This window comes from Salvelinus alpinus, chromosome 4 (genome assembly GCF_045679555.1).
Source record: "Salvelinus alpinus chromosome 4, SLU_Salpinus.1, whole genome shotgun sequence".
Lineage (NCBI taxonomy): Eukaryota > Metazoa > Chordata > Actinopteri > Salmoniformes > Salmonidae > Salvelinus > Salvelinus alpinus.
Genome location: NC_092089.1, coordinates 99,170,018 through 99,182,317, shown reverse-complemented (window position 1 = coordinate 99,182,317; position 12,300 = coordinate 99,170,018). Strand labels below are relative to the sequence as shown.

Genomic DNA, 12,300 nt, shown 5'->3' with positions numbered 1-12,300 from the left:
GTCTAATTCCATGCAATCGATGAAAAAGGGGCGGGATCCTCCTGTCAAATTAAACCAAGAACAAACACTGCCACCTAGTGGTAGTCACATCATACAATCTGGCAAGACATCTCCAAACTAAAATAATATGTTACTCATCAAAACTTGTATGAGGACCTTTTTTTTTTTATTATTGCATTTGCAAATTAGCAGTATTTTATTGGGATAACAAACAGCTCTTTAGGACGGCCTTCCGTAGAAGGTTTGACTATGTGTGAAAATAAAAAAATAAGATGACAGGTGCCTAGAATCACCTTTTTTATTTGACATGTGCGTAAACATGAACAATATGCAGACAGTGAAAGGAAAACGTAATACAGGATGGTTGCCGTGCCCCCCCCCCCCAAATAAACGTGAATTACAATAGGTGCTTTCATTAATACAAAGCAGAGACAGCGATCTTATATGATTTCATTTCCCTGCAGTAAAGTTAACCTATAAAGATAGATGATATATTTAATTCTGCGCATTAATCACACTGGATATTCATAGTGTGTGCGTCCCAAAAGGGCACTCTATTCCGTATATAGTGCCCTACTTTGGACCTGGGCCTTCATAGTGCCATTTGGGACACATCAATAATAGTGCTTAAATTACTGAAAGTGGACAGCTTGGCAGTGCAAGCTCATTCCAGTGGTCCATGAAGACATGCCAGCAAGGGTTCTTTCTTCTCATGATCATCCTTCATATCAGCACCAACCAACAGCTAACACACAGAAACAAGAACACAATTAGGCTAAAACAGGTTGCGATGGTGAGAAGAGAAAAGAGCTGTAGGGGTTGATGGGAAGTTTGGTCGATATTGAATTGATTGCCACTTAATATATTTAGAGAGTTCACCTGTTCTATAAAGAAAAGAGGATGATTTGTCACTTGGGGCCGACGTAGTTAGCTGCCTTTCCAGTCTTCTTAAGTGTTTCCAGAAGCACGTCCGTGTCCTTGTCAGACTCAATGAAAACCTTCTTGTTGGGGAGGTCGATCTCAAATTGGACACCACCTTACGCCAACAAATAAGACAGAAAGAGAAAATAAAACAATTTTAGCAAGCCAGTCAACATGACACAAGTAATCTATATTTGCTGAATTTAGCTAAACCAAAGCACACCATTCTCAACAAAGTGTGAGCCTGTGTGTGTGTTGTTTAACAGATGTTCCAGAAAGCTGGATTTGCTGTGACATTTAGCTACTCACCCAGTTTATTGAGGACTCGGGGGAGATTTAGCTACTCACCCAGTTTATTGAGGACTCGGGGGACATTTAGCTACTCACCCAGTTTATTGAGGACTCAGGGGACATATAGCTGCTCACCCAGTTTATTGAGGACTCGGGTGATATTTAGCTACTCACCCAGTTTATTGAGGACTCGGGTGATATTTAGCTACTCACCCAGTTTATTGAGGACTCGGGTGACATTTAGCTACTCACCCAGTTTATTGAGGACTCGGGTGACATTTAGCTACTCACCCAGTTTATTGAGGACTCGGGGGAGATTTAGCTACTCACCCAGTTTATTGAGGACTCAGGGGACATTTAGCTACTCACCCAGTTTATTGAGGACTCGGGGACATTTAGCTACTCACCCAGTTTATTGAGGACTCGGGGGACATTTAGCTACTCACCCAGTTTATTGAGGACTCGGGGGACATTTAGCTACTCACCCAGTTTATTGAGGACTCGGGGGACATTTAGCTACTCACCCAGTTTATTGAGGACTCAGGGGACATTTAGCTACTCACCCAGTTTATTGAGGACTCAGGGGACATTTAGCTACTCACCCAGTTTATTGAGGACTCAGGGGACATTTAGCTACTCACCCAGTTTATTGAGGACTCGGGTGACTGCCCCAGAGCATCCCTCACATGTCATGTCCACAAAGAATTCGTGCTTCTGTGGGAATAATTCAAAAAATGATTCATATTCCAGGGGTTGTGTGTCATTCTCATGCTAGTATGGGACAGCTAACCAGTTAGCAAGCAATGACTAGCTAAGCTAGCTAGCTATGCATTAGTTTGATTAAATCAGGCTGTAATAAAATCAGGCTGTAATACACAATTAATTGGCATATACAGCCTTAAACTAATGCCTGCAAAATCATGTAAATGTTCCTTACAAGCCAGAATGTTGAATAAAATTACATTTAAACTTACTCTACATCGGTTGTCTGTCCGGTTTAATTTGTTCTTCAGCTGCTTGAAATTTGAGACAAAATATCCACAGGAAATAATAGCCATAAAATCTAGCGGTCAAACAGGGAAATGGTTCCAATCGTTTTTTTCACCATTCATTTTTCCCATAAGGGATTTTAGAAACACTTAAAATACGGGCTGTGTTTCGTGTAGGCTTACCCTGGAGTGACATTTTGATACCCATGTAAATCTCTCTTGGACAAGGTGACTTTTATCAATATATTCGGCTCTGCAGTGAAGGTGTCCACCACCATGGACTCTTCAGGAGAACCATTCAAACCCTCAACCCTTTTAACATCAGTTGCATATGAAATGCTCTGGACAGCCCTGTCTTTGGGCACCTCATTCTCTTTCCTTCTTGTGGGGCATTCCAAAGACGTGGCTTCATGGTTCCCACCACAGTTACAACGTGTCACATTTTCATCACTTTTAAACACATGACATGATCTTTTCCACAACTTGGACATCTTGGCTTCTCCCTTCTGCAAACACTTGCTACATAACCAAAAGCTTCACAGTGATCACACTGCATTGGTCTTGGGATAAATGCTTTGACTCTGTAGTTTATACAGTGCATTCGGAAAGTATTCAGGCCCCTTGAGTTTTGCCATATTTCGTTACGTTACAGACTTATTCTAAAATGGATTAAATTATTTATTTTCCCTCATCAATCTAAAACACAATAACCGAAATATTCAGACCCTTTACTCAGTACTTTGTTGAAGCACCTTTGGCAGCGATAACAGCCTCAAGTTTTCTTGGGTATGACGTTACAAGCTTGGCACACCTGTATTTGGGGAATTTCTCCCATTCTTCTCTTTAGATCTTCTCAAGCTCTATCAGGTTGGATAGGGAACGTCGCTGCACAGCTATTTTCAGGTGTTCAATCGGGTTCAAGTCTGTGCTCTGGCTGGGCCACTCAAGGACATTCAGAGACTGGTCCCGAAGCCACTCCTGCGTTGTCTTGGATGTGTGCTTAGGGTCATTGTCCTGTTGGCAGGTGAACCTTCACCCCAGTCTGAGATCCTGAGACCTCTGGAGCAGGTTTTCATCAAGGATCTCTCTGTACTTTGCTCCGTTCATCTTTCCCTCGATCCTGACTAGTCTCCCAGTCCCTGCCGCTGAAAAACATCCCCACAGCATGATGCGTCCTCCAGACGTGACTCTTCGCATTCAGGACAAAGAGTTCAATCTTGGTTTCATCAGACCAGAGAATCTTGTTTCTCATGGTCTGAGAGTCATTTAGGTGCCTTTTGGCAAACTCCAAGCGGGCGGTCATGTGCCTTTTACTGAGTAGTGGCTTCCATCTGGCCACTCTACCGTAAAGGCCTGATTGGTGGAGTGCTGCAGAGATGGTTGTCCTTCTGGAAGGTTCTCCCATCTCCACAGAGGAACTCTGGATCTCTGTCAGAGTGACCATCAGGTTCTTGGTCACCTCACTGACCAAGGCCCTTCTACCCCGATTGCTCAGTTTGGCAGAGCAGCCAGCTCTAGGAAGTGTCTTGGTAGTTCCAAACGTTTTCCATTTAAGTGTGATGGAGGCCACTGTGTGCTTGGGGACCTTCAATGCTGCAGAAATGTTTTGGTATGCTTCCCCAGATCTGTGCCTCGACACAATCCTGTCTCGGAGCTCTACGAACAATTCCTTCAACCTCATGGCTTGGTTGTTGCTCTGACATGCACGATCAACTGTGAGACCTTATATAGACAGATGTGTGCCTTTCCAAATCATGTCCAATCATTTGAATTTACCACAGGTGGACTCCAATCAAGGATAATCAATGTAAACAGGATGCACCTGAGTTCAATTTACAACCTTCCCGAAGTACATCCTTTGTTCTTACCACCCAGGGCAATTTAACTGATTCCAGGGGCTAACCCAAAACAACGCAAGCGGAAAAGAGGGAATCGAAGCGGTCTTCTTGTCCGATTTAGGAGGCATGCACACCACCTACCGCTTCCGAGTATATTACTCGCTAATGTTCGGTCCCTGGATAACAAAGTCAACAAGATCAGGGCAAGGGTTTCTTTCCAGAGATAGTAAATCACATCAGGGATTGTAACATACTCTGTTTCACGGAAACATGGCTCTCTCGGGATATACTGTCAGAGTCGGTCCAGCCATCTGAACTCTCAGTTCATCGCGTGGACAGGAATAAACATCTCTCCGGGAAGAAGATTATAGTCACAGCCGTGTATATCCCCCCTCAAGCCGATACCCCTCAAGGAACTTCACTGGACTTAATGCAAACTGGAAACCATATATCCTGAGGCTGCATTTATTGTAGCTGGGGTTTTTAACAAAGGGAATTTGAAGAAAAGGATGCCTAAATTCTATCAGCATATCGACTGTAGTATTCACGCTGCTAAAACACTAGACCACTGTTACTCCAACTTCCGGGATGCATACAAGGCCCTCCCCCGCCCTTCTTTCGGGAAATTTGACCACAACTCCATTTTGCTCCTCCCTTCCTGCAGGCAGAAACTCAAACAGGAAGTACCCATGCTCAGGACTATTCAATGCTGGTTTGACCAATCGGAATCCACGCTTCAAGATTGTTTTGATCACGCGGACTGGGATATGTTCTGGGTAGCTTCCGGGAATAATATTGATGAATATACTGAAACGGTAACTGCCTTTATAAGGAAGTGTATAGGAGATGTTGTACCCACTGTGACTATTAAAACCTACCCTAATCATAAATCATGGATAGATGGCAGCAGTCGCGCAAAACTGAAAGCACAAACCACCGCATTTAAACATGGCAAGGTGACTGGGAATATGGAAAAATATAAACAGAGTAGTCATTCCCTCCGCAAGGCAATCAAACAGGCAAAACATCAGCATAGAGACAAAATGGAGTCACAATTCAACGGCTCAGACACGAGACGTATGTGGCAGGGTCTACAGACAATCACGGATTACAAAAGTAAAATTAGCCACGTCGTGGACACCGACGTCTTGCTCCTGGACAAGCTAAACACCTTCTTTGCCCGCTTTGAGGATAACACAGCTCCACCGACGCGGCCCGCTACCAAGGACTGTGGGCTCTCCTTCTCCGTGGCCGATGTGAGTAAGACATTTAAATGTGTTAACCCTCGCAAGGCTGCTGGCCCAGAAGGCATCCCTAGCCGTGTCCTCAGAGCATGCACAGACCAGCTAGCTGGTGTGTTTACAGACATATTCAATCTCTCCCAATTCCAGTCTGCTGTCCCCACATGCTTCAAGACAGCCACAATTGTTCCTGTACCCAAGAATGCAAAGGTAACTGAACTAAATGACTATTGCCCTGTAGCACTCACCTCTGTCATCATGAAGTGCTTTGAGAGACTAGTCAAGGATCAATTCACCTCCATCTTACCTGCCACCCTAGACCCACTTACATTTACTTACTGCCCCAATAGGTCCACAGACGATGCAATCGCCATCACACTGCCCTATCCCACCTGGACAAGAGGAATATCTATGTAAGAATGCTGTTCATTGACTATAGCTCAGCATTCAACACAATAGTACCCTCCAAGCTCATCATTAAGCTCGAGGCCCTGGGTCTGAACCCCACCCTGTGCAATTGGGTCGTGGACTTCCTGATGGGCCGCCCCCAGGTGGTGAAGGTAGGAAACAACACCTCCACTTCGCTGATCCTCAACACTGGGGCCCCACAAGGGTGCGTGCTCAGCCCCCTTCTCTGTTCTGTTCACCCATGACTGCGTGACCACGCACGCCTCCAACTCAATCATCAAATTTGCAGACGACACAACAGTAGTAGGCTTGATTACCAGCAATGATGAGACAGCCTACAGGGAGGAGGTGAGGGCTACGGGAGTGTGGTGCCGTGAAAACAACCTCTCACTCAACGTCAACAAAACAAAGACCATCGTGGACTTCAGGAAACAGCAGAGGGAGCATCCCCCATCCATATTGACAGGACAGCAGTGGAGAAGGTAGAAAGTTAAGTTCCTCGGTGTACAAATCACTGACAAACTGAAATGGTCCACCCACACAGACAGTGTGGTGAAGAAGGCGCAACAATGCATCACTGGGGGCAAACTACCTGCCCTCCATGACACCTACAGCACCCGATGTCATAGGAAGGTCAAAAAGATCATCAAGGACAACCACCACCCAAGCCACTGCCTGTTCACCACGCTATCACTCAGAAGGCGAAGTCAGTACAGGTGCATCAAAGCGGGGACCAAGAGACTGTAAAACAGCTTCTATCTCAAGGCCATCAGACTTTTAAATAGCCATCACTAGCAGAGAGGCTGCTGCCTATATACACAGACTTGAAATTATTGGCCACTTTAATAAATGGAACAGTAGTCACTTTAATAATGTTTACATATCTTGCATTACCCATCTTATATGTATATACTGTATTCTATACTATTCTACTGTATCTTAGTCTATGCCGCTCTGACATTGCTTCTCCACATATATATATATATACGCACATTTATATTTTTTATTTATTTATTTTAACCTTTATTTAACTAGGCGAGTCAATTAAGAACAAATTCTTATTTGCAATTACGGCCTACACCGGCCAATTGTGCGCTGGCCTATGGGACTCCCAATCACGGCCGGTTGTGATACAGCCTGGAATCGAACCAGGATGTCTGTAGTGACGCCTCAAGCACTGAAATGCCGTGCATTAGACCGCTGCGTCACTCGGGAGCCCCATTTATATATTCTTAATTCCATTCCTTACTTAGATTTGTGTGTATTGGGTATATGTTGTGTAATTGTTAGATTACTTATTAGATATTGCTGCACTTTCGGGAACTAGAAGCACAAGCATTTCGCTACAGGTCAACTAGTTCCTTGCCTGTGGATATTTTGTCCCATGGACAAACCGCACAAACAACCGGTAGACTACGTTACGTGTAAACATAATTATATTAAACGTTCTGGCTTGTAAGGAACATTTACACGATTTTGCAGACATTGTTAGTTTCAGGCTGTATATGTATCAAAGCACTGCAATCTCCGCACCAGCTAGCTACTTAACTATGTAACAGTAACATCACTTACGGTCGTCATGTTGCTGTTGTGGTTGAGTGCAAGATCAATTGACTTTCGCCTCTTTCAAAGCTTGCACGACTAACTAGGTAGTGAATGTGTTGCTGCCCGGCTTGCTAGCTAGCGACATCAAAGTTAGGGACCATCAACACTTTACTAGATATTAGTGAAAGTAACTTTGCATTTTTGAGGCAATATTCATATGTATAACGTTAGTGGGATGAGAGCACAATTGTACTAACTAATATCATTATTTTTCAAAACACTTTACAATTAAATTATTTTGGGAGAAGTCATTTTTTCCCCATAGCTACATTGCTGCAGGTAACTTATCCAGATCCCTTAATATGTCACACCGGAATGCGGAAGTTGTTTTTTCATTCTGTTTGGAACGTTTTGGAATTCTTTTTTTTAGGAATCTGCTAAATATGAAACAATGACAGAGTTCACGAAAAAGTGACACATGGTGTCACAATATCGATAGATTCTGGCGCGGATTTTATTTTTATTTTTCAGATTAACAAAAAATAAAAGACTAGCCCAGCCTTCTCCATGGGCGAACACGCAGCGCTTACGCTTGTATCAACTTGGCCAATTAAATGTTTGTGGTGATGTTTCACACCAGACAATCGGCATCATTTCAGACTAACGATAATTCACTTAGCTAGTTTTGATGGAAATAGATAGTTTGCGTAACAAGACAGCTAGCAAGCTACAAGATCAAGTGTCCAACATTCGGTCAGGTGACATGTGCCATCTTACAGATCATGTGACCAAACGACCTTTGTACCGGTAGTGGTCTTCAAATAGCTTGCATTAGCAGTTTACTTGTACTGTACAGAGATCGCCTTTTCCTCTCACATCAAGTACAATATCGACGTGCATAGTTGGACAAATACTGCTCTGCCAAGAGATGACCCTCCAGTGAACTCCTTTGATGTAACACTACCGAGGCAGGAATCGCCGCTTTACAGGTGAGTTATCGTGAATGAATCGTACATAACTAGCTAACGTTACTTAGACAGAATTGGAGCATCCAAAACAAACTGATTGATGTTTTGTCTACTAACGTTAACCAGCTGGAGGTGGTGCAGCTGTAATATGTGATCAAACAACGATGTTGATATAGGCTAGCTTGGCTAACGAATACAGCTCCAAACCGAACGGTTTCTGATGATGGCTTTGAGACCGTGCAGAAAAAGAACACTGTTTTTGAAACTGCAGTAAAAGTGTAATGGCTAGCTAACTGCAATCGACTGGTATTTTGGACGCAGTAAATGCATAATGTAATTTTTTTGTTAAGTGGGTCTAAAGTGCCGTACCTAGCTAACGTTATACCTTTAGAATTTTTTTTGTCTGCTAGTAAATTAAGTGGTTAGTTGTGGGTAAGTAGCTAACTGACAGCTACTGTGCCAAAGCCCTTTTGTAGGTACTTCTGTTAATTGATTGATCAATGAATGTCCTTATTATGTCCAGATAAATGAGTAATGACGTCTGACGAAATACTGGACCAGTTTCTTCAACATTTTAGGCTAATTCAGGCATGTTTATATTCAAATGTAAAGCAAGGGCTAATGGCAGTTCCATGCAGTTTTCAAACAATGTGCTGTAACTGCTAAAATAGAGGGGTGTTTCTGTCACCAGATCTCAACTAGGGCTGGGTGATATATCAAATTAATGTTTTTTGCACAATATTCCAAATAACTTGATTCTTGGATACAGGCTTCTTTTGATATATTTTTTTTAATGAGTGTTTATGTTGTCTTTTTGGTCTTGTCTCCTTCACTCCTGTGCTGTTTGCACCTTCTCATTTACCCCAGAGATCTGGATATAATGATGTTCACGTCTGCGCCCTAACAATGGGAGTTATTGTACCGAAGGCGGGAGGGTAGATGACAAGCCCATAGAAAAGCATTATGATTATTTTGAGAGCTTTTGGCCTCTTCCTCTCTCTTTACACACACACTCACCAAGCCCCTGCCACTCACAAAATCAAATTTTATTTGCCACATTCCTCGTAAACAACAGGTGTGTAGACTAACAGTGAAATGCTTACTTACTGGCCCTTTTCCAACAGTGCAGAGTTAAAGGTATACAAAGAGAGAAGTAATAATAGGAATATAATAATAACTTGGCTATAAACACCGGGTACCAGTACAGAGTCCATAATAACTTGGCTATATACACAGGGTACCAGTACCGAGTCCATAATAACTTGGCTATATACACAGGGTAGCAGTACCGAGTCCATGGGTACTAGGTCATTGAGGTATGTACATATAGGTAGGGATAAAGTGACTAGGCAACAGGATGGATGATAAACAGTAGCAGCAGTGTATGTTGATGATTCAAAAGAGGTAGTGCAAAAATGGTCAACACAGATAGTCCGGGTAGCTATTGTTTAACTATTGGTTAACTAATTTAGAACTTTTTAATGGTCTAAAGGCCCATGCTGAATCTTTTCAGCCTCCTGATGGGGAAGAGGCGTTGTCATGGCCTCTTCACGGTTGTGTTGGGTGGGGCGTGTGGAGTGGACCATGATAATTCCTTAGTAATGTGGACACTGAGGAACTTGAAGCTCTCGACCTGCTCCACTATAGCCCCGTCGATGTGAATGGGGGCGTGCTCGGCCCTCCATTTCCTGTAATCCACGATCAGCTCCTTTGTCTTGTTGATGTTTATTTATTTTTACAGGGACAGTGCACATTAATCAACGTTTCAGTAAAAGTGCCGGTTTTAGCCAGCCGGCTAATTTTCAACCGCAGTCCTTGGGCAGGTTATTAAAAACAATTACAATATAGGTAATCATTGAGCAGTGAGCACACGCAGAGCAACATAGGACAAGCAAGACGTAGCATACAGACAGAGCAACATAGAACAAAAAGCAGCAGGACAAAATTCATAAAAGCAACAAAGTGTTTCCACACCTCACAAGCTACAGATAACAGACAACATGGAAAGCGGCAATACACAGCTAGGGATTATGTTCACAAATCTGATTGACCTTTAGCCATGTCTTCATGCATTTTGTGAAAGTGTGATATGTGGTGCAGTCATGTGTGTCTGATGGCAGTGTATTCCAGACATGGGAAGCTCTCACAGAGAAAGTGGATTTACTAAAGGTGCTTTTCCTTAAGGGAACTATACAGTCACCTCTCATGGTAGACCTTGTGGATCTGCTGCCATATGTTTGGGTTTTCTGTTTAACAAAAATACTGAGTGGAGGGGGAGCCAGGCCATTTAGGATCTTGAATACAAGACATGCGTCGGTGTATTGCACAAGATTTTCCCAACTCAGGAGCTCATGCTTTCTGAGGATGTAACAGTGATGATGGCTATTGGGATTCCTATCAAGCACTTTGAGAGCCTGTTTGTAGACAGACTGAATAGGTTTTTGATGTTGTACAGCAAGATTGGGCCCAACTAGTCAAGCAGTATGTTAAGTGGGGGAGTATCATAGATTTGAAGTACAGTTTTGCTACCTCCCGTGGTCAAACAATTTCGTATAAATGGGAAATTAGCTAGGTTGAATTTGGTTATCTGAATTACCTTTTTCACATGCTTTTTAAAAGAGAGGTTGGAATCAAGTATGATGCCAAGGTACTTAAAATCAGATACCACCTGGAGCTTCTCCCCTGACACATAGACATCTGGCTCAGTAGCATCTGTTGCCCTCTTCGTGAAGAACATGCAAACAGTTTTTTTTCACATTGAGATGCAAACACGAGTCACTGAGCCACTTTGTAACCTGGACCATTACAGTAGTGAGTTCTTGTGCAGCTTGTTGTTTGCTCTTTGCATGCACATATATCACTGTATCATCTGCATACACTGTAACTTCAGACCCAGTACAGACAGAAGGCAGATCATTAATGTACAGGCTGAACAGGAGGGGCCCCAGTATTGACCCTTGGGGCACGCCCACATCATAGCTAAGAGTGGGCGACAGCTCATTGCTCACTCTGACACACTGAGTTCTGCCTTCAAGGTATGATTTCATCCATCTCAAGGCATCGGGGGAAAATTGGAACTTGGACAATTTTGTGATGAGAATCTCATGGTTAACAGTATCAAAAGCCTTCCTTAGGTCCAGAAACACAGCCCCAACAACGCCCCCTTTGTCCATCTTGGACTTAACATTTTCCAGAAGAAAGCAGTTGGCCGTTTCTGTGGAGTGTTTCGCTCTGAAGCCAAACTGCATGGAGTATAATGTGAAGGGGCTATTGAGGTGGGCAATCAGTTGTTCTGCTACACACTTTTCAACAACCTTCGACACCACAGGTAGTATACTAATGGCCCTGTAGTTACTCACGTCAGCAGGGTCGCCCGATTTTAAAGATGGCCGTTATTATGGCCGACTTCCATACCCTAGGAAACACCCCGAGACCAATAGATGTGTTGGTGACCTTAGTAATGGGGCCAATGAGTGACTCTTTGTAGTTTTTAAGAAAGGTAGAGTCCAGCCCAAACACATCTTTGGCTTTAGAGTTCTTTAGTGAGCTAATCACCTTGTTCACCTTTGACTCAGTAACCTCCCTTATGATGAAGACGGGCTCAGTGCTAGTAAATGACACTCAACCTAAGAAACCAGTGGAGGGGTTCTGTGTCAGTACCCTGACAGTCAATAAAGTAGGAATTGAAGGCTATTGCTATTTCGACTGCATCCTGTGTTAGATTGTTATTCACCATGATTTCTAGTCTTTTTGCAGTGTTACTATGATCTTTCCCTGTTAACTTTTTTAGATTCTCCCAGATCAATTTAGAATTTCCCTTTGCTTCACCAATTATGTTAATAAAAAAAGTTTGCCTTGGCCTGTGATTTCTTTCATCACCTTATTTCTCAACACGGTAAACCTACGTCTGTCATGCTCTAATTTGGATCTTAGGCTATTTTTAGAGCATAATCTCATTCTTTCATCAATTTCCAGATTTTTCCATTTAGCCAAGGAAGAGTGCTCTTTTGGCCAGGTTTGGATTTGATTTTCTTTAGGAAACCATTTATTGTAGTCAGTCTGGATTGTGGATAGAAAAACCTATCAGCTTCCACGTCTG

The 12,300-nt window shown here is 43.0% G+C and overlaps 2 protein-coding genes across 3 annotated transcripts in view; one reads left to right on the top strand and one right to left on the bottom strand.

The window, feature by feature from the left end:
- Nucleotides 1–284: 284 nt before the first annotated feature.
- Nucleotides 285–8,022, bottom strand: LOC139574799 (copper transport protein ATOX1-like). The gene is made up of 4 exons (XM_071399691.1): nt 7,261–8,022; nt 1,854–1,926; nt 880–1,036; nt 285–745 (listed from the first exon to the last, which is right to left on the bottom strand). The coding sequence occupies exons 1-3, from the start codon at nt 7,267–7,269 to the stop codon at nt 909–911; spliced, it is 210 nt and encodes a 69-aa protein (XP_071255792.1). The 5' UTR covers nt 7,270–8,022; the 3' UTR covers nt 285–745; nt 880–908.
- A 12-nt stretch (nt 8,023–8,034) lies between these two features.
- The window catches only part of LOC139574798 (proton-coupled amino acid transporter 1-like), a 46,401-nt gene continuing 42,135 nt past the window's right edge, over nt 8,035–12,300 (top strand). The window contains exon 1 of one of the 2 annotated variants that reach the window (XM_071399684.1): nt 8,035–8,222. The gene's annotated coding sequence lies outside the window, so the exon portion shown is untranslated. The remainder of the gene's footprint in view (nt 8,223–12,300) is intronic. The other variant, XM_071399682.1, reaches the window with a different exon arrangement.

What these genes read in the sequence shown, in the direction of transcription:
- LOC139574799 (XM_071399691.1), bottom strand. An exon ending in CCGAGTCCTCAATAAACTGG is followed by an intron (nt 1,037 to 1,853) that starts GTGAGTAGCTAA and finishes TGTTGGCGTAAG; the next exon opens with GTGGTGTCCAATTTGAGATC.